A 27905-nucleotide genomic window follows, 5' to 3' on the forward strand; every position below is an offset into this window, starting at 1 on the left:
GATAGAAGGTGACATGTAGAAAATGAAGCTTAGAGAAAAAAAGTAATTTGCCCAAGACCGTACAGCTAGTAAATTACATTTCTTTGGCTTTCAATTCCACATTCTCTCTTCCACAGCCCTCTGGCTCCCCATGGAGCACGTTAGGTATTGAGCCTAGGACTATCTCTATTTGTCCATTCACTTATTCTCATTTCCCCTCAGTCACTCACCTTGCCAACTCGTACGTCTATGACATACTCTACCTCTCCGAGGCTCACGGCGCTGTGAGGCGCGTGGAGACTGAAGAGAGTGTGACCCCGCGGCTGCTCTCAGGACTTCCTCGGTGGAGTGGGAGCATCAGAAGCCCGGGCTCTGACTGGGCGGAGGCCCGGCAGGCGGAGGGGCGGGACCCCACGAGAGAGGCTCCCCTTTTATCGGAGACTCTCAGGCGCCCTCAGCCCTGAGCAGAGAGGAACCTTATCTGACAGAACTCCCGAGCCCCCTCGAAGAGAACCCAGCTGTGAGGATGCGCTTTCCCAGCTGTGTCTCCAGAGGCTGTTGCCCGGCCCACGTGGGCGCCCCCTGGCGTGGACTGAGAGCCTGAGCTGGCTGTTGGGGTGACTTGGGCTGAAGGCCGTCCGGTTACAGCGCTGCTGAACGCTGACGAGATGAGAAACCATGACGGCATGTCTGTGAGTCCGGGTGGAGTGGGAACCAGAGTGCTGTCCGCTGTCACCGCTGAGCCAACAGCCGCAGCGTCTCAGAGCCTGCACCGTCCACAGGCGGCTCCCAGTGGGTGTGGCCCCGCCGCCAGCTGTGGGCACAGCTGCACGCGGCCACCGCCTCTGGGCGCAGGGCTGTCCCGTGTGCGGGGCTGGGGCCAGGCTGGAGGCGGGGCCACACCCACTGGGGTACCTACTAATTTAACAGGAGACAGACATTTCCGAGACTGCCACACAGGTCTTTTTTAAAATGGTTTTTTAATTGATTGAGAGAGAGGCAGGGATTTTTATTTTATTATTTTTATATTTCTTTATTGATTTCAGAGAGGAAGGGAGAGGGAGAGAGAGATAGAAACATCAATGATGAGAATCATTGACAGGCTGCCTCCTGCATGCCCCCCACTGGGGATTGAGCCCTCAATCCGGGCATGTGCCCTTGACCAGAATGGAACCTGGGACCCTTCAGTCCGCAGGCTGACGCTCTATCCACTGAGCCAAACTGGCTAGGGCAGAGAGAGGCAGGGATTTTTAGAGGGAGAGGGAGAGAGAAACATCAATGATGAGAGAGGAACATCATCCTGCATGCCCCCTGCCCTGACCAGGACCTCCTGGTTGATGGGCCGCGCCGGATGCCTTGGGGTGGCGGGCAGTGGTGCCAGTACACCTTAGGCCCGGGTCAGTCACATCTGCTGCCCACCAGAGGGAGGAGGGCAGAGGGACGCCCCCTGTGGAGAGCCCTGTGGGCCGCACGCACAGGAGGGAGAGGAAGGAGCCGGAGCCGCTGGTCGGGAAGGGCGGAGGCGGAAACACGTGAGGACGCTGTGCGGCCGGACGCGCAGCAGGTGATGCGGGGCATTTGCGAAGGTTCTTCAGCTCCACATGTTCTGTGCTCTGTGCTCGTGGGCGGTCAGGAGCGATGGGGAGGTGGGCGACTCCAAGGCTCTGGCACGCGGGGCGGTGGGAGGGGCGGTGGGGAGGGAAGAACTGAAGACGGAGGGGCGCCCATCAGAATGGGTCACTGGGGCACCTGGCTGCGCGGGCAGCAGGGAGGAGGCCACGTCAGGAACAGGTGGGCCATGGGAGTGGGGGGGGGTGTGCTGTGACAGAGTGGGGCGTCAGGTGGGGGCTGAGGGCCCTGCGAAGGACCTACTAACCAGTGCCCAGGCCAGGAGGCCAGGAGAGCCGCTGGCCCACACGTCAGGGGAGGGCGGAGGGAGACACCCCTGAGGGGCAGCGGCTGAGCTGAGCCGGCTGGATGGGGCTCCAGCAGGCACACCTGCCCTGTCCCTGGGACTGCGGCCCTCCCGTCCCTCCCTCCGCCCCTCCCTCCGCCCCTCCCTCCGCCCCAGGGGCTGTCCCGGCCCAGGCGGTTCCCTGTCTGGAGAACAGAACCTCTAACTCCTGCTTCTGCCTGGGGCTCCTGCAAGTCCGCAGCCCAAGACGCGCCTCTCCGTAAGTCCCCTTAGTGCCCCACCCCGCCCCCCGCCCCCCATTCAGCCTGACTGGAGGCCTCATTCTCCAGCCTCTGGGCCTGGGCTCCCTCCCAGCATCGGGGCCACCTGGAGGTGGAGGAGAGGGCCTGGGAGGGCGGCACCCTGGGGACGTCCTGGGTGGGCCACCCACCTGGGTGTGGGAGGGTGGGCCTTGCGCTGGTTTGTTGTGGGTGGCGGCACTGGGTGTCTGACCCCTGGGGCCCGCGCAAACCTGGGCCCCGGCTGGGAAAGGAGTCAGAGCCAGGCCCACACTGGGAGGCTGTCACTGGGAAAGGCCAGAGGAAGGCGTGTGCAGTGGAGGGAGGCCCTGGGGCTTGGGAGGCGGGAGCCAATGGCGATGTGCCTGGGCAGGGGCGGGGAGCCACTGGGTCCTCCATCCTAAGGGTCTAAGGGGGAGAGTTAGGAGGGCCCCGGGGAAGATATCTGTAGCATATGCAGCAGCTTCCCAGGGGGGCCCTCTCAGGGTTGGGGTCCCCACTGATTGGCGGCACCGAGGCAGGGGGTCATGAGCTCCTATAGCTGGTCCTGACGTCAGCAGTCAGCGGTGGGGTTACTCAGCAGTGGGGTTACTGGGCTGGTTTGGCTCTTCTCTGGGCCTGGAGCTGAAATACCACTGAGGCCTGGATGTTATCTCCCGGGAGGGAAGGTCAGGGTCCAAACCTCCAGACCAGCGGTTTGCCAGGGAGGAAGGTCAGCCGGGGAGCCAGGTCCCGCCCTGCAAAGGATTGCTGCTGCTAGGCCCCTGGGGCTCTGGGCTGCTCCCGCCCCCCAGGCTGCCCGCCCCCCAGACTCCACGCCCCCCAGGCTCCCCGCCCCCATGTTAACAGCTGCGGTGGAGGCCCCTTTTGCTAAGGTAAAAAACCACTGAAACCTGTAAAGAATCGTTGTGAGTTTATTTGAGCCAAACTGCGGACATATGCCTGTCTGAGCAGAACCTCAACGAATTGAGATAATGCTCCGGAGAATGGCGGGTTACATCTGTATTTACACATTGCCATCAAAGGAGGGACTTGGTGGGTCACCTGAAATCCATTGGTGATAGATTAAGGAGGTGGGATAAAGCAAAGCAGGGAACCCCTGGGATTGGATAAAAAGTAAAATGATGGACACATACTTAGGTGTGTGCAGGGCAGGAACAATTAACATGATAACAATGAAGGAATTTGTGGAATCTGTCCTGGGGCGTGCACGTTAGGTTGTGTCCCAAGGGGTCCAGAAAAGGGAAGTTACAAGTTACCCAGACATTTCAAGGGTGTGTTATCACAGATGCAAAAAGACAGATCAGCTCAGTTAAGGTAAAGGTTGACCTTGTCAGTGAAGATACCGGCCTAGGACAGTGGTCGGCAAACTGCGGCTCTCGAGCCACTTGCATCTCTCAAGTCCATGGTTTGCCGCTCTGTTGACTAATGAGTTGGCCGACCACTGCCTTAGGGAAAAACACTTAAAAAACATTTTAATAATGTACTAATGTCTTTAACCTGAAGTCAAAACTTCTGGGTAAGGGTAATGTCAACAGAGCGGCAAACTGCGGCTCATGAGCCACATGTGGCTCATGAGCCGCAGTTTGCCGACCACTGGCCTAGGATGTATCTGCCCACCGTAATGGCTTTTAGTTAAAGTTTCATTTCAGACCACCCTTTGTGGTTCCTTTAGGTCTCTGAGTTTGCAAGACCGCCACACAGGCCTCCCCTGAGCTGTCAGGTCAGCATGTGGCCCCTTTGTCCACACTTTCCTGCAGAGCCCCTCTCAGGATTCCAATATCTTCACCAGGAAGAGCTCTTGAAACTTTGAAGGGTCCACCATTACCTCACGATTTGCCTGATGAGATGATCAATTCTTTCATCAAGTTGATTAACCTAATCTAGGCAGCTTCTCCCACCCTCAGCAGGAGGGTAAATAAGCAGGCCATTGGTGGGTCGTTTTAGGCCTGTACCCACCGCCCCAGGGAGCAGACAGCCTGGAGGGGACAGTGCCCATGGGTTTGTGCCCGAGGCCTTGAGCCTGGGCGGGAAAGGATCCAAGGAAGAGGCAGGTCCCCACCTGAGCTCCTGGGGCCAGAGCAGACTTCCTGCTGTGAATCCAGACCCCGGAGCTGGCTCCTGGGCCAGGCCCTGCCCCGCGGGCAGCAGGTAGGGGTTCCCTGTCCGGGGTGGGCACTCCCTCACCGCCAGCCTTCCTCCCTGCGCTCCGTAACTCCTCAGCCGGCATCCACCTTGTCTTTCCGCGTCCAAGACTGGCACGTTCCTAAGTTCTCTTAACACTATTTTTTTTTTTAACTGATTTCAGAGAGGAAGGGAGAGAGGGAGAGAGAGAGAAACATCAGTGAATCATTAATGTTTCTGTCTCTCCCTCTCTGTCTAAAAATCAACAACATAAATGAATGAATGAATGAATGAATGAAGTTTCTGAAGTCACCAGTTTTAAGCAGCATCGCCTCTCACTGTCCTGAGTGGGTCATGCATCATGCATGCGGGGCGCCTCTTTGTCCACTACAGTTTATGTCCCTTTGAACAGTACTTTGTTTTTTGTGGTTGTGCTTCATTCACCCCCCCCCCACCCCCCATTTCCCTGTCAAGCACACATGTGAGCGCGGTGCCCCTGGCAGGGGACCGGTGCCACCTTACCCCTCACACGCCTGTCCCACGTCCCCTCCTCATGTCCCATGACTGCAAGCCGACATCCACAGAAGCAGAGTTTAGGCTCGCACCTGTCCTGGAACTCCAGGTGACTTCACCCTCACCAGCATGTGAACGCTAGACTAGCGTCTGTGTGTTTCTCTCTGTTCCCGCAGAGCTGCGACCTGGGCCAGCAGAGCATTGTCCACGTTGTGCTGAGACCCGAGAGAGAAGGCCCCGCAATGGCCACCGGCGGGGACCATCCCCGGGGCACTGCGGGGGCCTTCGTGAGGGAGCCCGAGAGCTTGACCCGCGTGGACTTCAGCAGCTCCGTGCTCCCCACCGACTCCATGGGCCTGGCCGTCATTCTGCACGACGACAGAGAGGGCGCTGCGCGGACAGCGGGCAGACCAGGTAATTACATGACTGTTTAGGGTCAGCAAAGCGCGTTGGGTGGCGGAGTCTCCACAGAGAAGGGGTCTCCATGCCTCCGTGTGGTTCACGATGGGGCCTATGTCCCAGGAGCTGATGTCACCAGGAGGGGAGTGTTTGATGTGAAGTTGAGGCGGTGATTTAGTAGGTACCCCAGCAAAGGCGTTCTCGTTGGGAATGAAAATAGGTGTCCTGCCATGAAGATAATAATCTTTTTCCCCAAAGAGCTAGGGGTCTAGGGACACATGGGGCGTTGTGCTGGGTCAAAAGATATGATTAATGTACATGTATCTCTCTCTCGACTTTTGTCTTTTCTTCTATTTCTTATTCAATCAAAATACTTTTGGTTGATGATGTTTCTGATGATGTAGATCAGGGGTCCACAAACTTTTTAAACGGGGCCAGTTCACTGTCCCTCAGACCGTTGGAGGGCCGGACTATAGTTTAAAAAAAACTATGAACAAATTCCTATGCACACTGCACATATCTTATTTTGAAGTAAAAAAACAAAATGGCAAAAACACCCGCATGTGGCCCGCGGGCCGTAGTTTGAGGACGCCTGATGTAGATGAACCGCGTCCAGCACGGCCAAGGGTGAACCTGAGGGGGGCGGTGAAGGATTAAAGAAAACAGACAAGAGGATATAGCTGGACCAGGTGGACCACTGTGCCTGGATGGGAGACAGTGCCACAGCCTGCCAGCCAAGTCTTTATTTTATAGTCAGATCCCAGGAGGCAAAGCAAGGGCGTGGTCAAGATGTTTACAATGTTCTCGCGGGTTTCGAATCTACTCAAGTACATGCACCTGAACTCTTATCAAGCCCACAACCCTCAGCCTCCTGGGACCACAGGTTCAGACCATACGTTCAAGCTTACAACCATAGCCTTTGGCTGTAATTGTGCTGGGAGGGCTTTGCCTTCCAGGCTGGGACTTGCACGTGGCTTTGCCACGAGAGGACCGTGCCCTCTCATTAATCCGAGGCTGGAACCTGTCCAAACACTGAGCCGCTCTCCACACGTGGAGACATTTTTAACCTTTTGCACTCGGATGTCGAGTGTGACTCGACACGGTTAGCATCGGTAGCAGCTCGAGAAAAAAGCAAGCGAGTGCAAAGGGTTAAAAGCAGGAGGAGAGCTTCAGAGGTCATTTTGGCCATTTGCAGGTTCTAAGCCATTACCTCAATGTCAGTCCACCCTCTGCGCGGAGGTCCTTCCCTCTTCATGCTACGACCATTGAGGAGTGCTCTGCTTTCGCAAGGATGGGGATCTCTTTGTGTTTGACAACAGTAGTAGGTTTCCTTTCATCTCTTAGTCTCCAGTCCTCATAGTCAGAGTGTAACAGGATTGCTTTTGACTGTGCGGGACAAGCAACCCCAAACAATACTGATGGCCCCACAGGAGAGACGTTCATGTCTCTCCACCTACACTAAGTGGCGACACAGGCAGCTCTGGGCGAGGAGGGCTTTCCCAGTGTCCGAGTTCTGGAGCCAGCAAGGTGCAGACCTGAAGTCACATGAAATGTCTCCTGTTAAATTCGTCACATTTACAAATCACAGGGGAGGCCCGGCTGGCGTGGCGCAGTGGTTGAGCATTGACCCATGAACGAGGAGGTCTCTGTTCGATTCCCAGTCAGAGCACATGCCCTGGTTGCAGGCTCGATCCCCAGTAGGGGGCGTGCAGGAGGCAGCCAATCAATGATTCTCATCATTGATGTTTCTATCTTTCTTTTCCTCTTCCTTCCTCTTTTGAAATCAATTTAAAAAAATCATAGGTGAAATTGCCAAAAAGAACACAAAAAATAAAAAAGGGAAAATGAGTTTCCAGGAACGAGTGAAAAATAGAAACCGCACCGCGGTCTCTCCGTGGAAGAATGGGTGAGCCCAGGGCGTATGTGCGTGGGGTGGTGTCCTGTGGTATCCAGGTGGCTTGGAGGGGAGGGAGGTGTCCTTCACGTGCACTCGGCACCGAGGAGACTGGAAAAGACATTTGAGAAATGGGCAGAACACGTAAGACATGGGGGGAAGTGAAGCAAATCTAACCCTGCAGTACCTGTGCAATCCAGAATGGGAAGGGAATGTGAGCATTGGGCCCATTGTGTGTCCGATGCTTCAGGCAGAACGGCACTCGCGAAAGCTCCCAGAGGGATCTCAGGTGCGCGGTATCGATGCCCCAGAGCCAAACCCTACTGCTAGGGCAGTGGTGGGCAAACTCATTAGCCAACAGAGCCAAGTATCAACAGTACCACGATTGAAATTTCTTTTGAGAGCCAAATTTTTTAAACTTAAACTTCTTCTAACGCCACTTCTTCAAAATAGACTCGCCCAGGCCGTGGTATTTTGTGGAAGAGCCACACTCAAGGGGCCAAAGAGCCGCATGTGGCTCGCGAGCCGCAGTTTGCCGACCACGGTGTGAGGGTACACGTAACCAGTGCTGTAAGTCAAACATGTTCCTCCTGCGTGGAGGCGACCATATACCATAAGCCACAAGATAAGTTCCCCCCAAACTTGAGGAAATAAAATGGCATTTTGAAACAGAATATGCAACAAATGTGTTTTATGTTAATTAAAGCATAATAAAAAAATGTAAACTAACACAGACACAATAGGAAAAGGTAGCTATTGAATAGAACATAATTTTAGCTATTGGAATTTTTAAGTGAATAAAGTGAAACAACAAATTAGGTGATGCCAAAGAGAGAATTCGTGAACTGGAATATAGAGGTGAGGCAATGGCCCATAATGTGCTATGGGTTGAAGTGTAAAACATAGTTTTAAGAGAATAGGAGTTTAGAATGAGATGGTGATAATATAACTGATCAGAAACCCTTGTATCTGAAACCCTTGTATGAGAATAGAGAACCGAGAGGAGAGACATATACCATAAGCCACAAGATAAGTTCTATTCAGATTTCTCAGAGACTGGCTGGGGAGAGCTTCTCTGATTCAAGAGTGCACAGTTCCAGGCAAGGCCAGTGAGAAAGCCTGCAGTTGGTCGTAGTCAGCACAGGAAGCTCACTTCATAAAGGAAATAAAACACCAAGGAAAGAGAAGATCTGAAAGTCATATAAAGAGACGGGATTAACTGGAATGGGAAAATAATTTGACTCCTACCAGAAATAATAGAAGAAAAATGGTGATGTAATATCAAATACTGCGAAACTCCTGTTAACTTAGAATTCTATACCCAACATACCCGGCAAAAATATGAGGAAAATGAAGATAATTTTAGACAAACACTGAGGGTAGGGTACTTACAGTCAATCTGAAAGAACCATTAACGTGTTTGTAAGAGAGACATCACAGATGGAGAAGAACATCTAAAACTTCGTTCCCAGATGACCTGATTGTCTACATAGAAAATCTGAAAGAATTGACAAAAACACTCCTGGAACTATTAATAGTGCAGGATACAAAGTTAATATATAAAAAGTCAGTTGCTTTCTTATATTATCAGCAATGAACAAGTGGAATTTTAAGTAAAAACAACAATACTATTTGCATTAGCACCCCATAAATGAAAAAATTAAATATAAACCTCATAAAATATTTACAGGATCTATGTGAGGAAAGTCACACAACTCTGATGAAGGAAACCAAAGACCTGAATAAGTGGAGAGATATCCCATGTTCATGGAGAAGACTCAATACTCAATATTGTCAGGATGTCAACTTGATCTAAACTCCAATGAAAATCCCATCAAGTTGTTTTGTGGATGTGGATCAACTGATTCTAAAGTTTATAGGGAGAGGCAGAAGACCCCAGACTACCAACATGCCATTGAAGGAGAAGAACCAAGTCAGGGAGGGAATGGATGCTGCCTGATGTGGTGTCATGCTATCAAGCTACAGTGATCAAGGCAGGTCATGTCAGTGAAAGAACGGGCAAATAGATAAAAGGAATGAAATAGAGAGCCAGAAACAGACACACATGATCTGGCCGGCTGATCCCTGAAGAGGATTTGATGGAGAGCAGATAGTCTTTTCAACAAATAGTGCAGGAACAACTGAATATTGACAGACCTTATACTCTGCAAAAACAAACAAACAAAAAAACCAACCTCAAAGTGGATCATGTATTTAAATGTGAAACACAAAATTACAAAATTCCTAGAACATAACAGGAGAAAACCTAGATGACCTTGGGTATGGTGATGACTTAGGTTCAACACCATAGGCATGATCCATGAAATAAATAAATAATAAGCTAGACGTCATTAAATTAAACAACTTCTTCCTGTGAAAGACAGTGTCAAGATCATGGGAAGGCAAACCACAAACCGGGAGAAAATATTTGCAGAAGACATCTGATAAAGGCTATTCTCTAAAATATGCAAGGAATTTGTACAACTCAACAATAAAATGAACAGCCCAATTGTAAAATAGGCAAAAGTTGTTCCCGGACACCTCCCAAAAGAACATATGCAAGTAGCAAATGGCATATGAAAAGACTCCGTAGCTTATGTCATTAGGGAACTGCAAGTTCAAACAATGAGATGCCATTGCACCTATCAGAATGGCCAAAATCCGAGACACTGACAGCACCAAATGCCGGCAAGGTTGTAGAGCAGCGGGAACTCTCACTCATCGCCGGTGGCTATGAAACATGGAGCAGCCACTTTGGAGGGCAGTTGAACAGTCTCTTACAAAAGTAAACATACTCTCACCATGCAACACAGCAGCTGTGCTCCAAGGGGCTCACTCAGAGGAGGGGAAAATGGGCGGCTCCGTAATTATCTGCACACGCATGTCATAGCAGCTTCATCCGTAATCCCCAGACTCGGAAGCAGCCACGATGTCCTTCGTAGGTGAACGGAGAAGCCGTGGTGCATCCAGACAATAACATACTGTTCAGAGCTGAACACACATGCGCTAGCAAGTCATGAAAGGACACGGAGGAAAGTCAGGTGCACGTGACTAAGTGAAGGAAGCCTATTTGAGAAGACTGCCTACCATGTGACTCCCACTATGTGACGTTCTAAGAACAAAAACTATGGAGATGTAAAAGAAATCAGTGGTTGCCAGGGGCTGGGGGGGGGGAGGGGAGGAACAGTCAGGGCAAAGAGGTGTTTTTAGGACAGATGCATGCCATCACACCTTTGTCCAAACCCACAGACTAGACCACACCAAGAGTGAGCCCTGATGTAAACGTGGACAGTGAGTGGCAACGGTGTCCGTGCGGGGTTGTGGTTGTACACGCAGGCAATGTGCCGCCTGTACTACGCCTGGGGCCGGGCGTGTAGATAATGGAGAAGGTGGTGTACGTGTTGGCGAAGAGGGTCTGTGGAACCCCCTGTACCTTTGGCTCAGTTTTGCTGTGAACCTAAAACTGCTCTCAAGGCTGTTGCAAAGTAAATGAAATTGCTTTTAAGGCTTGTGCTCTGAATACACATTATAGATACAGCATGATTATTAGAGAGTATGTTCTCATCAGCGGTTTTTGCCGGTGGTCGAATGTAGTACAAGATGAGAATTATTCTAGGATTATAAATTAGTTAACACCCGCCAAACACCAATCAGCCATGGAGGCCCGCTAAGGAAATAGAATGATGAACTTCAGACTCGGTCTCACGTGCCCACATCTCACTGTGTATCATCCATGCTAATGACCTTGCCAGAGGGGGTGAACTTCCTGGTGCCTTGGACAGGTTTAAGGAGCGCCTTCTGGGTAAACCTTCCCCCAAACGACGAGACTTGGCCAGTCACGCCAGAGCAACTTAAATTTGCTATCACATCAAATTACTAAAACCACTTTAGGGTTCTGCCAAGAACTTGGTTTTTCTCCAACAAAGACGTCTTTGCTATAACATGCCCTTTAGTACACGTGAGGACGTAGAGGACGATTTGGCACAGTTGTGGGGATTTTGCCGGCCTGCCATATTTTGGGGTGAGCTCTTTTTTTCTTTTTTAAATTTATTTTTATTGATTTCAGAGAAGAAGGGAGAGGGAGAGAGAGAGAGAAGCATTAATGATGAGAGAGAATCATTGATCAGCTGCCTCCTGCACGCCCCACACTGGGGATTGAGCCCGCAACCCAGGCATGTGCCCTGACCAGGAATCGAACTGTGACCTCCTGGTTCATAGGTCGACGCTCAGCCACTGAGCCACGCCGGCTGGGCTTTGGGTGAGTTCTTGAGGGAGGGGAAACAGTCCTACATTCCATTCCCAGATGGTAGGTTGGTGGGGGGGTGGGTGGGTGGGTGGATGGGTGGATGGATAGATAGATAGGTGGATGAAGAGAAGCTAGGCTAGATACAAAACAGTGAAGTTCTTACAGGAGATACACCGTGCATTCGGGCCATCTGCCCAGGTGAACAGAAACTCCTGGCATCTCCCCCGGAAGTAAATGAACGCCTGCCCCACCAGCTGTAACAGGTCGCCACGGCACCGAAGAAACAACCGTGCTCTTTGGCCTCATTCTAAGTTTCAGCTGTTTCTCTGTTTTGAGAGTGAAGCTGCGGTAGTCCTATTTAATGTGTGACCTGTTACAGAAAAGCATACTTTTCTCCTGCCAACCATTATTCTAAGTCCATTGTAGAGATACAATTATTTTTTTCACTCTCAATAAAATAATTGATTTTTTTACTAACACTCAATAGGTTATGAAACTTTTACACTTACCTTACTTGATTTTCACGGGGAACATACTTATTATCTTTGTTTATATAGAAACCGACAGGAAAGACTGAACTTCCCCCTCAGGGCCCCACAGCTAACAGGGGTTGAGGCTCAGGTTTGAACCAAGGTCTTTTGGTTCCATTTTTCATCCTTTTAAATCGGATCTAAGTGTTTGTGGGAAATTGCTTTGCTTTTGCCTGGTGTGTAACATCAGCACGAGCCTTATGCACTCTGATGTGAGAACAGCCCCCTTACTCAAAGGCCTTCAGCAAATACCTCCATTTTTGTAGGAGAGCTGAGTAACAATTTCCCAAATGAAAGGATGTCTGCTCTCCACAGCGTGACATCTGATGTGAAAAAAATATTCCAGCTGACAAGAAATACATAACAGCCATAGAAAAACCACTCTTAGTGCATTTGGAGTTAGTCAATGAGAGACTACGATTTTACTGTGGCAAGAAGTTATATAATCCTTTTATTTTTTGCAATCACCGCTCTGTGAACTGGGCTCCCACGCTGCGTTAGCCATGTTTGTAGAGCTTTTCCCCGTTAGTCCCAGGTCACGACATCACCTGGAGTGCCTCTAGCTTTGTGCCCTCACACAGAACCGTCCGGCCACATCCGTGTCCTGGTCATCACCTCCTTGGGGATCAAAATGTGATCAGTGGGCCCTTCCAAACAGCTTCCCGAGTTAAAGAACGTTCCGATCTTGGCATGTGAGACTCCAGGGCCACTCGGCAAGGCAGCAGACAAAGCAGAACGCCCGCCCCTCCGCACAGACACCGCCGCCCGCAGTGCAGCCTGCTCCCCCGGCTGCGCTAGAAAATCTAGAAATGGCTGCCCACTACACACCAGGCAGGTGTCTCCAAGGAGCAGCTGCTTCTCCTCCGTGCTGCTTGGATTTACAGTAATTGGTCCAAAGGGAGCTATCTGGTTGTAATGTGTTTTCACTCCGCTGTTTGGCAGTTGTTGCCCGTAACTACAAGTTATTGATGGATTAATGATACGATATATTCATGAATTATGTTCACAGTCCTTGGTGATTGGAGGGAATCAGTAATTCTTGGGAAGATGGAAATAAAACATTCCTCTCGGGAATAATATCTAGTTTGCACTGAATAATTAGCTTATCATTCTTCTCTTTCCTGAGAACTGCAATGCAGGATTTGGGACCAGTCAAAACGCACGCACCCTCCTTAGTTACCCAGTGAGGTTACAAGAAGAGGCCTACTCTTGGTGCGCACACCATAGACCTTTAGCTAATGTCATGTTGAAAGGATCTGAGGATGGCAGGTGAAGAGGAGAGAGAATTCAGACAGCCCACCTAACTGTGCCATAGAGACCTACTGAATATGTACCTGGTCCACTGACATTTCCATTCCATGAATGAATCAAAATTTCAACGAAGCGATTTCAAGTAATCACCTCTATTCCCGAAGCCAATTTTAATGCCCCATTCTCATAGCACTTGTTTCTTTTTCCCCCTAGTGTTTACCTTGGAATAATTCTCCCATTTCCTCCTGTTAACCCAGAAGGCATCCTACCAAGTTGCCCTTGACAAGGCCTTGACTGTACTTGGATGGCGTCCATTAACCCTTGGAAACTGTGGCTGCCAACAACGCCTAGGTCCTCAGTGTAACACTCTATTCCCCCCTGAGCTTCCAGCCTCGGCAGCGTGTGATTCTGTCTGACACTAGCATGATGGAGCCTCTTCCATAGAATGAGGAGGCGAGCCCATCTCAGAGAGCAGTCCACGCGGGGAATGACTGCAGCCCCCGTGGGAGGACCCGCTGGCATCCAGGCGTGCGCTCTGAGCAGCAAGCCGCCCGTCCTGCTGTCCTGCTGTCCTGCTGTCCTGCTGTCCTGCTGTCCTGCTGTCCTGCGGGTCGCAGCAGGCGCCGGGAGGAGAAGTGCTTTTCCTAATGCACCAGCGGCACTGGCACTCGCTGCCCTGCGCGAGGGGTCTGCCTTTCATGCGTGCCTCTAATTGCTCCCTTGTTTTTAAGGCTCTTGTGTAAATCGAAGCCATTGCGGTTCCCCGGTGTGAGCTGAGGAGTGACTTTCGTCCGCATGTGGGTCTTCAAAGCCGTGGCCCTGGGTTCGGTCATTGGCGGAGTGAGATCGGTGGGAAGGCAGCAGCGCCTGCCGCACCTGGAGCCGCCCGGCACCGCGGGCAGCCAAGGGCCGCAGAGCGCTTGGCCGGGGCAGCTCGTGGTGGGCAGGACCCGGTGCCGGCTCGTGGCCGCTCTGTTAGATCCAGAGGGTCTGAGGGACCAGAACCATGTGCAATAGGAATTCTGTCTCAAGAGGGCTGGGAAGAGTGTGTGCAGCCCCGTGTAAAGTGCAGCGCGGGCCCCCCGAGGCATTCGAGTAGAGCTAATCTTCGCGTTCTCGCCTCATTAAAAGAGGATTTTCATGAGCTTTGAATAGCTCTTTGAAGATATTTATAGCTTCAATCAGCTCACCTATTTATCAGCATTAATTTTGAAACTTTCAGCTATCTTCCAACAAAGCGGGCGATCAATGGGCTAAAAAGCATTTCCCCTGGGCTTTTTGTTTTCCGTTTTAATAACTCATACCTTTAAGGGTCAGGTTCTACATGAGAATCCACGTTGACCCCGAGGCTTTGCTCCGTGCCGTCATGACAATGTTTGTCGTTAGTGAGGAGTTGGGGCAGCCCCCAGCCCCGTGCCCAGCCCCATGCCCACCCCATGCCCAGCCCTGTGCACACCCCGTGCCCAGCCCCGTGCCCACCCCGTGCCCAGCCCTGTGCCCACCCCGTGCCCAGCCCCATGCCCAGCCCCATGCCGGTGAGCAGTGTAATGGGCTCCACCTAACGCTCTGAATTTCTGCTTCCGGCAAATGCACTATGTGCCATCACAGCTGCTGCGCTTATGGCGCCTTTTAGAAATAATTTGATTTTAAGTTAGTGCTTCTGTGATCTTTACCTTTCAGGTGAAATATGTCCACCCATAAAGCACACCTTCTTCAATAGAAAGAAAGACTAAAGTTACCATTTTATCACACGGTCAGTCCCTCCCTGGCTAAGATGTTGCTTCATGCTCAGCCCTTTTGATGACCTTGGTAGTGAAGTTCCCACAACATAGGCGCATGTGTTCTTCCGATCGGTGTTTCGGGGTCTGTGGGTATAGGCCCAGAAGTGGGGTCGCTGGGTCAGATGGCAGCTCCACTTTAACTTTTTGAGAAACCTCCGCACTGCTCTCCACAGTGGCCGCCCAGGCTGCACGCCCACCAGCAGTGCACGAGGGCGCCCTTCCTTCCACATCCTCGCCAGCTCTCGTTTGTTGATTTGTTGACGGTAGCCGTACCGACAGGTGTGAGGGGGATGTCTCATGGTTTTAATTTGCATCTCCCTGATGATCAGTGACCTTGAGCATCTTTTCATGTATCGGCCATCTGTATGACCTCTTTATTTATTTTTAAAATATATTTTTATTGATTTCGGAGAGGAAGGGAGAGGGAGAGAGAGATAGAAACATCAAGGATGAGTGAGAATCATCGATCAGCTACCTATTGCACAACCCCCACTGGGGATCGAGCCTACAACTGGGCATGTGCCCTGACCGGAATTGAACTGTGACCTCCTGGTTCATAGGTTGATGCTCAACCACTTAGCAACACTGGCCAGGCTGTGTGTCCTCTTTAGAGAAGTATCTAGTCAGAATTTTAATTTTTATGTAGCTTATATTTATATAAACTTAAGCATTTTTCATTTATTCTATAATTTATCTACATTGTGATTAGATATTCTCATTGACTTCCATAAATAAGTTCAAAATGAGTGAGTGAGCCCTAGCTGGTTTGGCTCAGTGGATAGAGCGTCGGCCTGTGGACAGAAGGGTCACAGGTTCGATTCCTGTCTAGGGCATATGCCTGGGTTGCGGGCATGGTCCAATGTGCAGGAGGCAGCCAATCAATGATTCCCTCTCATTGTTGATGTTTCTACCTCTCCCTCTCCCTTCCTCTCTGAAATCAATAAAAATATATTTTAAAAAAATGAATGAGTGAAAAACCCCTCTCTTTCATAGGTTAGGGAATGGAAGCTCATTGAACTATTGCTTTTTAAAAAACAGATGGTCATTATTATGAATGATGATGCATCACTGTTATTATATCTGTGAATTGAAAATTAAACATTAAGGCCCACCAAAGGTTAATTCTTTTTTTTTTTTAAAAAAAGCAAACATACAAAAAAGCCCCACAATCCCATGAAGACCTTTCCCTCTTTGACAATCATAACAATGGTTCGTGAGAGGAAATGTGGTTCTGGCAAACTTTAAACCAGTTTCAGGACCTCCCAGCATGGCTTGTGTTCCGTAATGCCACCAAATATTATCCTGAAGGATTGGTTGGGCTCGAAGCAATTTTAAATAGAACTATACCTCAGCTATTTCCCAAAAGTTAGCGTTAGGCTTGCCATGGAAATAGCCTGCGAGAGCCAACCTTGACCAGGGCAGGCAAGTGGCCATCTGGCTCACGGGGCGGGGGTGGGGGGGTGGGGGGGAGAACCCAGTTCTAAGTGTTTTGAGGGCAAATGAGAAGAGGAGCTGACACGCTGAGCCTCCGCGGGGGCGGGCCCTGCTGAGCGCCTCCCCTGTGTTCTTTTATTTTATTTTAAAAATATATGTTTATTGATTTCAGAGAGGAAGGGAGAGGGAGAGAGAGATAGAAACATCCATGATGAGAGAGAATCATGGATCGGGTGCCTCCTGCACGCCCCACACTGAAGATTGAGCCCACAACCCGGGCATGTGCCCTGACTGGGAATCGAACCCTGACCTCCTGGTTCATAGGTCGATGCTCAACCCCTGAGCCACGCGGGCCGGGCGGTGTTGTTCTTTTTTAAACCCTCACAACATCCTGCCGAGGAGGGAACAGGCATCTCTGGTCCCCTGATGGCGAAGGGGGCAGGGCCGAGCCGGGCAGGACCGGGGTGCACATCCGGCTCCGAGATGTCCTTTGAGGAAGTTGCCCACCCTCATCCGCAGTGTCTGGACCTTCTTCCACCGAAGCGGGAGCCCTGGACGTCCGCTCGGGGCTGGAAGGGCCGTGACTCCCCGCACCCCCTTCCTGCACCCCACAGGTGCCCATTTCTGGGGTGAATGAGCACCCTTCGCCCACTGGCTTTGGACGTGGCTATTTATCTAGAGCTGATCCTTAAATTATGCTTCTCTCTCCAGTTTCATCTGGGCATGGGGCGCATGGTTATTACTTTCAAAATGAAGAATGAAAACATAAATCGGCAACAACAAGAACGACAGAGCCCCGGCAGGCGAAGGCGCCGGCTTAATCACAGCCCCTCCCAGAGGAGGCCAGCGCACAGATGCACTCATTACAGGCCACGCCGCCGCGGAGACTGAGCCGCAGCCCGGGGGCGGAGCTCCCTGGGGAGGCTCCTGGGTGGAGGGTGTGTGATGGAGGGTGTGTGGTGGAGGGTGTGTGATGGAGGGTGTGTGGTGGAGGGTGCGTGGTGGAGGGTGCGTGGTGGAGGGTGCGTGATGGAGGGTGTGTGATGGAGGGTGTGTGATGGAGGGTGTGTGATGGAGGGTGTGTGGTGGAGGGTGTGTGATGGAGGGTGTGTGGTGGAGGGTGCGTGGTGGAGGGTGTGTGATGGAGGGTGCGTGGTGGAGGGTGCGTGGTGGAGGGTGCGTGGTGGAGGGTGCGTGATGGAGGGTGCGTGGTGGAGGGTGCGTGGTGGAGGGTGTGTGGTGGAGGGTGTGTGGTGGAGGGTGTGTGATGGAGGGTGTGTGGTGGAGGGTGTGTGATGGAGGGTGTGTGGTGGAGGGCGTGTGATGGAGGGCGTGTGATGGAGGGCGTGTGGTGGAGGGCGTGTGATGGAGGGCGTGTGATGGAGGGCGTGTGGTGGAGGGCGTGTGGTGGAGGGTGTGTGGTGGAGGGTGTGTGGTGGAGGGTGTGTGATGGAGGGTGTGTGGTGGAGGGCGTGTGGTGGAGGGCGTGTGGTGGAGGGCGTGTGGTGGAGGGCGTGTGATGGAGGGCGTGTGGTGGAGGGTGTGTGGTGGAGGGCGTGTGGTGGAGGGCGTGTGGTGGAGGGCGCGTGATGGAGGGCGTGTGATGGAGGGCGTGTGGTGGAGGGCGTGTGGTGGAGGGTGCGTGGTGGAGGGTGTGTGGTGGAGGGTGTGTGGTGGAGGGTGTGTGATGGAGGGTGTGTGGTGGAGGGTGTGTGATGGAGGGTGTGTGATGGAGGGTGTGTGGTGGAGGGTGTGTGGTGGAGGGTGTGTGGTGGAGGGTGTGTGGTGGAGGGTGCGTGGTGGAGGGTGCGTGGTGGAGGGTGCGTGGTGGAGGGTGTGTGATGGAGGGTGCGTGGTGGAGGGTGCGTGGTGGAGGGTGTGTGGTGGAGGGTGTGTGGTGGAGGGTGTGTGATGGAGGGTGTGTGGTGGAGGGTGTGTAATGGAGGGTGTTGGTGAGGCACTGAGCCTGGGTTACTCTGGGAGCGGAGGCTGCGGCCCGGTGACGCCTGGGGCTGCGCGGGGCCCAGTGGAGGGATGGCCCGTTGGGTGAGTCATAGTGTCTGTGGGGAATGACTGTCCCCTTAGGGTGGCTCTACTGCCCGTTTCCAGAAGTCCATTTTTCCCACTTCACATTTACTCACCCAAAGTCCTGTGCAAAAATTCAACAAGTGTTCTTTCTTTTTTACTTTTATTTCTCATACTAGTCATTTTTGTGATCCTAAGATAACGCTGACGTTACTGATTTCAGGTATCGTAGGCCTTATTTCCACGGATGCGTGAAGTTAGTCCTGTACATTGGCTAGTGGAACCATGTTCTAAGTATTTGGTATCAGAGCTACGTTCTGTTTTATGTGAATTTTGCCCTCACACTACCATGTGCGATAAGCTTCACATCATTTAAATCCTGGGAGCCTGGCCCATGTGGCTCAGTGGTTGAGCATTTGAGCGTTGACCTATGAACCAGGAGGTCAGGGTTTGATTACCTGTCAGAACACATGCCTGGGTTGCGGGCTTAATCCCCACTAGGGGGAGTGCAGGAGGCAGCTGATCCATGATTCTCTCTCATCATTGATGTTTCTATCTCTCTCTCCCCCTCTCCCGTCCTCTCTGAAATTAAAAGAAAAACATACTTTTTTAAAAGGGAGAATTTATTGACCTAGCGAATACTTATTGCTTACCCGATCAGGTAACTGCACTGGCAGTTTCTATGTGAAACAGGGCACCGTGTCACACACAGGAGGTCATAACCACAGGGAAGGGAGGACAAGTAGGGAGCGAATATGAAGCAGGATTTTTTATTCAGAAACTAGAGGCCCGGTACACAGATTTGTGCACTGTTGGGGTCCCTTCGCCTGGCCTGTGCCCTCCCACAATCTGGGACCCCTCAGGGGATGTCTGAGGCCAGCCGGGTGCACAGATTCAGCCTGATCTCCGCAGGCAAGGCCAAGGGATCCCACTGGTGCACGAATCCCCTTTCTCTCCCCTTCCCTCTGAGATTCATCAGTCTGTTCCATGTTTCCATGCCTATACGTTGAGTGTCTGCCCCCTGGTGGTCAGTGCACATCATAGCTACCAGTCGAACAGTTGAACAGTCACTTAGGCTTTTATATATATAGATGTGCATTGAGTTGGAGGGGACGCGACCCTTTCTTTTCGGGGGTCCACAGCAAGGTGCCACGCGGAAAAGAGCCTCAGAAGTCCACAGTGGGCGGGTTTCATGTGGAACTGCCTCAGACCAAGTCCCGCTGGAACTAGCGGTGGCTTCAGGCCAGTGGGCAGAAAGGGTGGGGGAAGACGACCTGGGATGACTGCTCATTGGTGCCTGTCTGTGTGCACCGGCTCGTCGGCATGTGTTCCGGCAAATGCCACCAGACACAGCCGAGGGTGACCGCCGCCCAGGAGGAGGACAGCAGGATTCTGGCAGGTGCTGGGGGAGGCTGTCTGCTGCTGGCCCATCCAAGGCGCTCATAGACGCCCCAGCCGACTGGGGTACAGTCCCGGAGGCCAGCGGAGGCACACGGCGGCTGCAGCAAGTGAATGCGCCCGCGCTCAGCGCCTCCTGCCGCCAGGACACAGCCCCAGGCAGCTGAACTCGGGGTCCCGGGCCAGCGTGAGGAAACTTCTGAGGTGAACGGGAAGTTTCCATCAGAGTCAGAACGACTTTTTTTAAGCATCCATTTGTCTTATTACAACAAAGGCTTTGGGCCAGAAGAAACGGCTCTCACTATTTTGAGCATAAAACTAGATCTCCCAAATTACAGTGCTGTAGCCTCGTTGGAACATTCTCCCGTGAATGTTTCCAGTGTTCCGAGGGGTCAGCCCCCACGCCTGCCCGCTTTGGTCCTGCGTCCATCACTGACGGGCCACGCCTCTGCTTCTTTCCCGGCAGGCAGACCGGCCTACAACAGCTTCTACGTCTACTGCAAGGGCCCCTGCCAGCGGGTGCAGCCCGGGAAGCTCCGGGTGCGGTGCGGCACCTGCCAGCAAGCCACGCTCACCTTGGCCCAGGTAAGGACCAAGCGCCCGGCAAAGGGACCGCGCGGTCCGGAGTTGCCGCGGGAGTTTCTAATCAGCCGTCGCCGTGTCCCACCCCGGCCTTCCGTGTGGTTGTCATGGTTAGTGGTGCCTGACGTTTCAGTTAAAGCTGCAGGACTCTAGGTCCAGGGAGCCCGTGCGGGGCCCGGGTCTTCGTGCAGGCCTGCTGAGAGGAGAGGGACGGCCTTCCCCGAAGCGGGGAGACTTGGTGGGTGCCTTCTTCCCCTTCCTAAGGTGCGGGGAAGGGTTCGTGGCCTGGGTCTGTGTGGGGAACAGGTTTGTGTGTACATGCAAACATTCAAGGGGCTCCCTCCGATCGTGCGCCGAAGGGTGCTGAGTGTGAGGGACGGGTGCGAAGGGAGCTGTGGCTGGGGGATTGCGCACGGGTGACTTTGGGACGGGGCCCGCAGCCCAGCGTCTGCTGTCGCCTCGCCGGCTTCGGCGCCGCCCGCAGGCTGAGGGAGGGCCCCACACGTGTGTGACGTTTTTACGTGGTTGGGAAACATCAGAAGGAGAACATCGCGTGACCCGGGACCACTAGGTGCAGCTGGCACTCAGCACCCACAGTGAAGTCCTGTTGGGACGCGGCCACACCCCTTCTGCGCAGGCTGCCTCCTCCCCGGGCTGCGGGCCTGGGCGGCGAGCCCTCCGCAGACAGGCTGGCACTCGGTGGCCGAGAGAAAAGCCTTTCGGAGCCGATGGGAACCATGCACACAGCTAGCTGGTGGCGTGAGTGCGAGGCTGTGCGGGGCTCACTGAGCTGAAGGTGACGTGGGTGCGAATGTGTGCGGGTGGGGAGGCCGGGCAGCGTGTGGAGAGGGCACAGCGGGGAGGCAGGAACTGACGGGCGGAGCTGGGGCAACGAGGGGCCAAAGTGTACACAGGCCCCCGTTTCCACGTCGGGCCCAGCGGCGGCGAGAGAGTTTAGCTTGTGTCCTGCAGGCAGCGGAGAGCCGGACAACGTGCTGCGGACACAGGGCTGCGTGAGGTGATGTTATGGACACGGGACGCGTGAGGTGATGTTATAGACACGGGATGCGTGAGATGGTGTTATAGACACGGGACGCGTGAGATGATGTTATAGACACGGGACGCGTGAGGTGATGTTATAGACATGGGATGCGTGAGATGGTGTTATAGACACGGGATGCGTGAGGTGATGTTAGAGACACGGGATGCGTGAGATGATGTTATAGAAACGGGATGTGTGAGGTGATGTTATAGACACTGGATGCGTGAGATGATGTTATAGACATGGGATGCGTGAGGTGATGTTAGAGACACGGGATGCGTGAGATGATGTTATAGACATGGGATGCGTGAGATGATGTTAGAGACACGGGATGCGTGAGATGATGTTATAGACACGGGATGCGTGAGATGATGTTAGAACCACTCTCAGTGCCGAACCGTCCGCCATCTGGATTGACGGTGGCAGATGGAAGGCAGAGAGGTTATTAATTAATAAACTTTTCATGGGGTTCTCAGGGCCTAGATCGGGGTGGTGCCTGAGGAATGGAATAGTGGGGCGCCAGAAGGCCCCGGAGGTGCTCGAGGAGGGGCCGCCGGGGAAAATGGAGCAAGTACGAACAATGGACTCAGTGTTTCAGTCCCATACATGGCAGCCACAGGCAGGCCGGGTGGGAAGACCAGCCGTGAGTGACCCAGGCTCGCCCTGACCCCCACCCCCCACACATCCCAGAGGGGACCTTCCTCGGCCTGTCCCTGGAGAGGGCTTCTGTCCTAAAGCCCCACCCGACGCCCTCGCCTTCCCAGTGCAGCCAACAGCCCTGCTGGTCTGTCCGGCGCAGCCCCGACCCTGCACGTGGGCTCTGACTGTTACTCACCTCCTGCTGTTCCCGTACAAAGAGCAATAACCAATCGTTACCAAACTCCAAGCTTAATCCTTTCCATGGGTTAGCTCCGTTAATTATGTGGAAACACTCTGAGGTCAGCACTGTTAGCAAGTCCATGTTAGACTGGGGAGGAAAGGAGGCTTAAGGAGATTAGGCAAACAAGCCCGCTAAGCGGTGGCCCGGGATTTGAACTGGCTGGTGTGACCTCGGCCTGGAGGTTAAAGTTCCCCTTCACCGCACAGATGGATCTGTTACACGAGGGTCACCTGTCAGATGCCCCGTGACCACAGTGAGTGAGAGGCTAAGGCAGGTGCGGGCAGTGGGGCGGGGAGGCCAGGCCCACGGACAGGAGTCAGCCCCCCGGGTGTCAGCAATTAGGGGGTGGGGGGTCCTCAGTGTGGCCAATCTTTAGTTAACAAGGAAAAACCATAAACATGCCATTTTTCCTTGAAAAATATGCTCCACGGGGGAAATAGAAGCCACGCAAAGGAAAAGCACCACAGCATCTGCCTAAATGCCCCACCTGAGTGTAGGGTCACGTGACACACGATTGTGGGTTCGGCCGGAGCAGCTCTCCGTCAAGGTGAGTCTCCGTGGAGGCGGTGCAGGGTGAGCTCCCCCAGGGGCTCTGGAGCCGGAGCCTGGGTTAGAGGCCCCTTCATCACGCCCCCTCTCCTCCCCTTCCCCCCCCCTGCACCCCCCTGCACCCTCCCCCCGCACCCCCACCCCCACCCCTCGTCAGCTCAGGAACTCTGGGGCAGGGCCCTGGGGACGGAGGGCTTAGGGAGCAGGGTTGGGCTCTTATTTGTTGTGCCCATTAGTGGATATATGAAGAGTACTGAGAACGCCAGCTGGAACATGAATACTTAGAAATATAAACTGCTGTGTTATTGTTGTTTTTCACATATATTCTATAAATGCACACACACACACACACACACACACACACACACACACATACATCTACTTTTCCTGGAAATCAATCCAGGTTTGGCTAATTCCTTTTGGAGAAGCGAAAGCACCCCGCCCCCAGCCTTGTGTTTGTCTCTAATTCTTACGACAGACCTGCGCAGGAGCTCTCGTCACCCCGTGGCGTGAACAGAGAGGGTCAGTGGCCACCCAAGTCCATGGTCGGCAGGTGTTGGCGCCAGGAGGGAGCAGTCCTGTCCGTGTTTCCCAGGAGCCCGCCTTTCCTAGCAAAGACCTGGCCGCGCAGATCTGCTGGACAGTGTCCCGTGATCCAGCTAAAGTCTGTGGACTTAAGAGATCCTTCAAAAGTTCTCCTGGAAAGATATGCTGAAGGATTTTTTTAAATGGCTGTCTTCAAAGACTACTTCAGGATGGCCTAACCCAGATGTGCAGCACGGTGTCTGGGTGCGGCACAGCTGGCACTCAGCAAGGACGGGGCCAGGCGCTTCAGCCTCCGTTAGCAAAGAGTACACACTCCCCGGGGCCGTCAGATGCCGTCTCTGGGGTCTGGCCACCAGCCGGGCTGACGGTCTGCAGGCCCACCCAGCGACGATGTGGCAGGTGCTGAGCCTGCCCCGAGGAAGGGTTCTATGTAGACACGAGACAGTGCTCCGTCTACCTTTCCAGAGATTTGCAAAGATCTGCAACCCACACGGTTTCCTCTGGTCAAGAAAAAGGAGAAAGAAGTAGGATCGGGTGTGGTTGGCTAGTATGAGGGCAGAGTGGGGTTTATCTGGGCTTCTTTCAACTCGTTTATGTGATGTGTCACGTTATTGATTTTCGAATATTGTACCAGCCTTGCATCCCTGGAATAAATCCCACTTGGTCATGGTGTAGGATCTTTGTAACATATTGCTGGATGAGATTTGCTAATATTTGTTGAGGAGTTTAGCATCTGTGTTCATCAGGGATATTGGCCTGTAATTCTCTTTCTTTGTGGTGTCTTTATCTGGTTTTGGAATTAGGCTAATGCTGGCCTCATAGGAAGAGCTTGGAAGTGTTCCTTCCTCTTGGAAGTTCTGGAACAGTTTGGGGAGTAGAGGTGTCAGTTCTTTGAATGTTTGGTAAAACTCCCCTGTGAAGCCGTCTGGACCCGGGGTTCTGTTTGCTTCTATTTCATCAGCTGTGCTGGCCTATTCGGGTTTCCAGATTCCTCCTGATTCAGTTTTGGGGATTGCATGTTTCTAGGCATTTGTCCGTTTCACCCACATTGTCCAGCTTGTTGGCCTATAGTTGTGCATGTCTGGACTTCTATAGGGCTTTTCATATACAAGGAGACACACTTGAACCTACTCAGCCACCTGGGTTATTTTTAAAAACATAATCTTATGTTTTCTGCTGGAGAAATAAGTCAGCAACGAGCCCCAGGCCTCTCCTGAGTCCTAACAGAGGCCTCCTCATGTTGTGGGGTGGTTTTGAACTTACCCATAATTCCAGCGTTTCCTCACCACCCCTCACTATTTGGATACAGTCGTCATGAGCTGCCTCTCACACATGACGCGGGAGGTGGCCGTGTCTGCCTGCTTCCTCTGCGTAGAACATTGTCAAGGAAGAGGAGTAGCCATTTCTGCCGCGGCGTGGGGGCTGGCGAACCTGTGGTCTGAAGTTTGGCCTGCCCTTGAGGACACCTTGATCCGCTTGGTTTTCTTCTTTGTCCAAATCAAATTATCTTTTTTATTTCATGCTCACCTTGACTAGGGTTTCCATTAATCAAAAGAGCCTTTAGAAAAATGAACACTCACTCGAAAATAGCCCAAGAACAGCAGCTGATTGGAAAACCGTGGCCGGCATCCAATTCCCTCGCCCGGCCCAAGTCGCCCACTCGGGTCCGCACAGAAAAGACGCGGCCCGAACACGAAAGGGGCGCGTTGCCCGTGCACACCACACATATCTGGTCGTGCTCGGGGACGATAAAGTGGATGATGGAGAGCACCTGCCATCGCCGTTTTCCTGGCCGGTGTGGAAAAGCAAGACTCCCTGGTCATGTCCTCAGAGCCCTTTTATTTTCCATAACCCAGTTAAGTGGGCAGAAAAGGCAAGGTTTTCCAAGATCTGTAGACCATACACTGCTGTTGGGAAATAATTAGAATTAAAGAGGAATTCCCATTGAAAACAGGAATAGTACCCAGAGACTTAAAGATGCTTGTCCTTCGCCTTTCCCCTGGGTCCGCCAAACCCAGGACCAGAGTGTCAGTGGGTGTGGCTCCTTCTGCCGTCCGGCCTGTCCTGGGGGAGGAGCGAGCCCTGGAGAGGAAGCAGGATGTACAGTCAGATGGGGCTCTCAGCTCAGCTCTCCGACGACCCAGCACTGAGCTGTGCCAGCAGGAGACACGGGGAAAGTTACACAGTCTGCTGGCTGGTGACGTTCCCGGAGAAGCTCAGGCGATGGTGGAGAGTCTGCCCTGGGGACCATTCTGGGGGTCCCTCCCCGCTGCCCTGCAGGCGTCCGCCCGCTGAGGCTAACTGCCCTCTCCTGGGTCTCAGGCCAGGACCCCCTGAGGCGCTGCCCACGGCCTGGTGGCCGGTGCCTCCTGTAGGAAATAGAGCTTCTGTGATAGGAAGAAGCGGCCGGCTTTTCTAGCGGGACATAGGCTTACAGTGCAGCGAGGGCCTTCATGGCCGAGCGCCGACGGATTGCGACAGTGATGGGGACAGGATGCGCGTAGAAGTGAGCCGGAAGGACACTCGGCACACGGCGTTCTGTTGGGATCCTGGGCTCCGAACCGCCTGGGACCAAAGACCTGGAGAGAGGGGCTGCCACGGGCCTTGTCCTGGAGGCGCTTGAATTCTGGTTCTCACTCACGCTTATTGGCTGTGTGACTTTGTCTCAATTTCTTTCTTTGGTGTTGTTAAAATGTATTTTTATTGATTTCAGAGAGGTAGGGGGAGAGAGAGACATCTATTTGAGAGAGAGTCATTGAGTGGTTGCCTCCTTGCACGCCCCACACTGAGGATGGAGCCCGCAACCTGGACATGTGCCCTGACCGGAATCGAGCCGTGACCTTCTGGTTCATAGGTTGACGCTCAACCACTGAGCCACGCTGGCAGGGCAATTTGTCTAAATTTCCTTGTCGTAAACGGAAGTAAGATTCACTAACGTTACAGCAGAGGTTCAAGGACTAACTCCTTAAAGCAGGCAGTGCGGTGCCGGGCACGTGAGTCACGTAGGAAGCTGGTAGGTCTCACTGCTCTTCGCCCAGGCGGAGAGTTTCTACGCTCATGCAGCGCCAGGCTGCTGACCTCGCCCTGACCTCTCACCTCTAGGGCTCTTCCCGGCTCAGCTACAAACTGGTAGTCCCTCAGCATAAGCTCCAGGGAACCTACCTACCACCATTAACATCTTTCTGTGTGCACTCAGTTTATTAGTCTTTTTTTAAAAATTGAATTTATTGGGGTGACATTGGCTCACAGAACCATACAGGTTTCAAGAGTACAACTCAACGAAACATCACCTGCACACGTATCGTGTGCCCATCACCCCAAGCAAAGCCTCTCTCTGTCCCCACACCCCCCTTAGCCCACCCACACCTACCCGCCCCTGCCCCTCGGGCTGTGTCTGTGGCCTGTGTCTGTGTTACAGAGAGCTGGCTGCAACCAGGAACTGGGGTGATTTCCCCCTGCCGTCGCAGTAATCGCTTTATCTGAAAAAGAGCTTTATCTTGGCCACTGTAATGAGAGACTCGGCCCCGGAATAGCATTAAAGCTAAAAGGGTTCTGATGAGGAATGGTGCAAGAAATGGAGGGAGATGGAAAGTGCCCGGCGTGATGGATTTCAGTAAAAACTGGGTTATAGATTAGGGACAATTTATGGGAGGAAATGTATTAAGAAATGTAGCCTCAATGTATAATCATTCCTAAACTTAATATTTGTTAGAGATTAATTGTTGGTCAGGAGCCTACTGCTTCTCTTACTATCAAACCTACTCTCAGCTCTGCCCCACAGGCCCGGCCCGAGCTGCGCACACTGAGCGCGCGTCTGCCTCCTTCTTCCCACGGAGCGGCTGGGCTGCCGGGCGCTCCTGAGCGTGGGGCTGAGTGGGAGAGCCGCTGTGTGTTAACTTACGTTGTGACGTGTCCCCGTGGCCAGGGTGTCGCTGGGCCGGCGACGTGTTGGTTTGTGTTCCGTGCTGGGCGCAGGGCAGCCCTGTGTGGCCCCCCTCCCTCGGGCCTCGGGGCTGCGAGGAGCCCCCCGCTGCGGCCTCCCCTGAGACCCTGGGCGCCGGCTTCCCATCTTCGCCCGAAGGTTCTCTCCTGGAACAGATCTGTGCGTGTACTTTTCTGACTGTGACCAGAGCCTCAGCATTTCCACATTCGGTTTCTTTTCGATCTTTACTTTAGTAATTTTGTTTCTCCAGAAATGTTTTAAAATTTTTCCAACTGTTTCCGCTATAGGGATTTACCCGTTTGCCAGAACTGTGGGCCACAACCAGTCAGAAGTCCGCAGCATCTCGCGCCGAGCTGGGTTGTTGTAGGGGTGCTCGCGGGCGTCGGGTGGGATGAACGTGATAAATGATTACTTGGCCACGCAGAAGCTTTATCAAGGATTGTGGAAAGAAGAAATAGATCTGGGGCGCCGGGTTAATTCACTGGTCTTTTGCTTAGAAGCGGATGCCCCGGGGACAGAGGACCAGAGTGTAGCAGCCCTGCCTCCCTCCGCGGAGCCTCGGTCAGTCAGTGCTTTACACACAACGGGGTGCTGCC

The 27905-nt window shown here is 53.0% G+C and overlaps 1 protein-coding gene across 11 annotated transcripts in view; it reads left to right on the top strand.

Annotated features, from left to right (window-relative positions):
• PRKN (parkin RBR E3 ubiquitin protein ligase) overlaps positions 1-27905 on the top strand; it is a 529515-nt gene that overhangs the window by 227477 nt on the left and 274133 nt on the right. For all 11 annotated transcript variants that reach the window (XR_013813998.1, XM_079780669.1, XM_079780675.1 and 8 more), the window contains 2 exons: positions 4986-5223; positions 20234-20352. Coding sequence is in view for 10 of the 11 variants with exons in the window: in XM_079780669.1 (XP_079636795.1) it covers positions 4986-5223; positions 20234-20352 (357 nt within the window). In the remaining variant the exon portion in view is untranslated. The remainder of the gene's footprint in view (positions 1-4985; positions 5224-20233; positions 20353-27905) is intronic.

This window comes from Cnephaeus nilssonii (assembly GCF_951640355.1).
Source record: "Cnephaeus nilssonii genome assembly, chromosome: 9".
NCBI lineage: Eukaryota > Metazoa > Chordata > Mammalia > Chiroptera > Vespertilionidae > Cnephaeus > Cnephaeus nilssonii.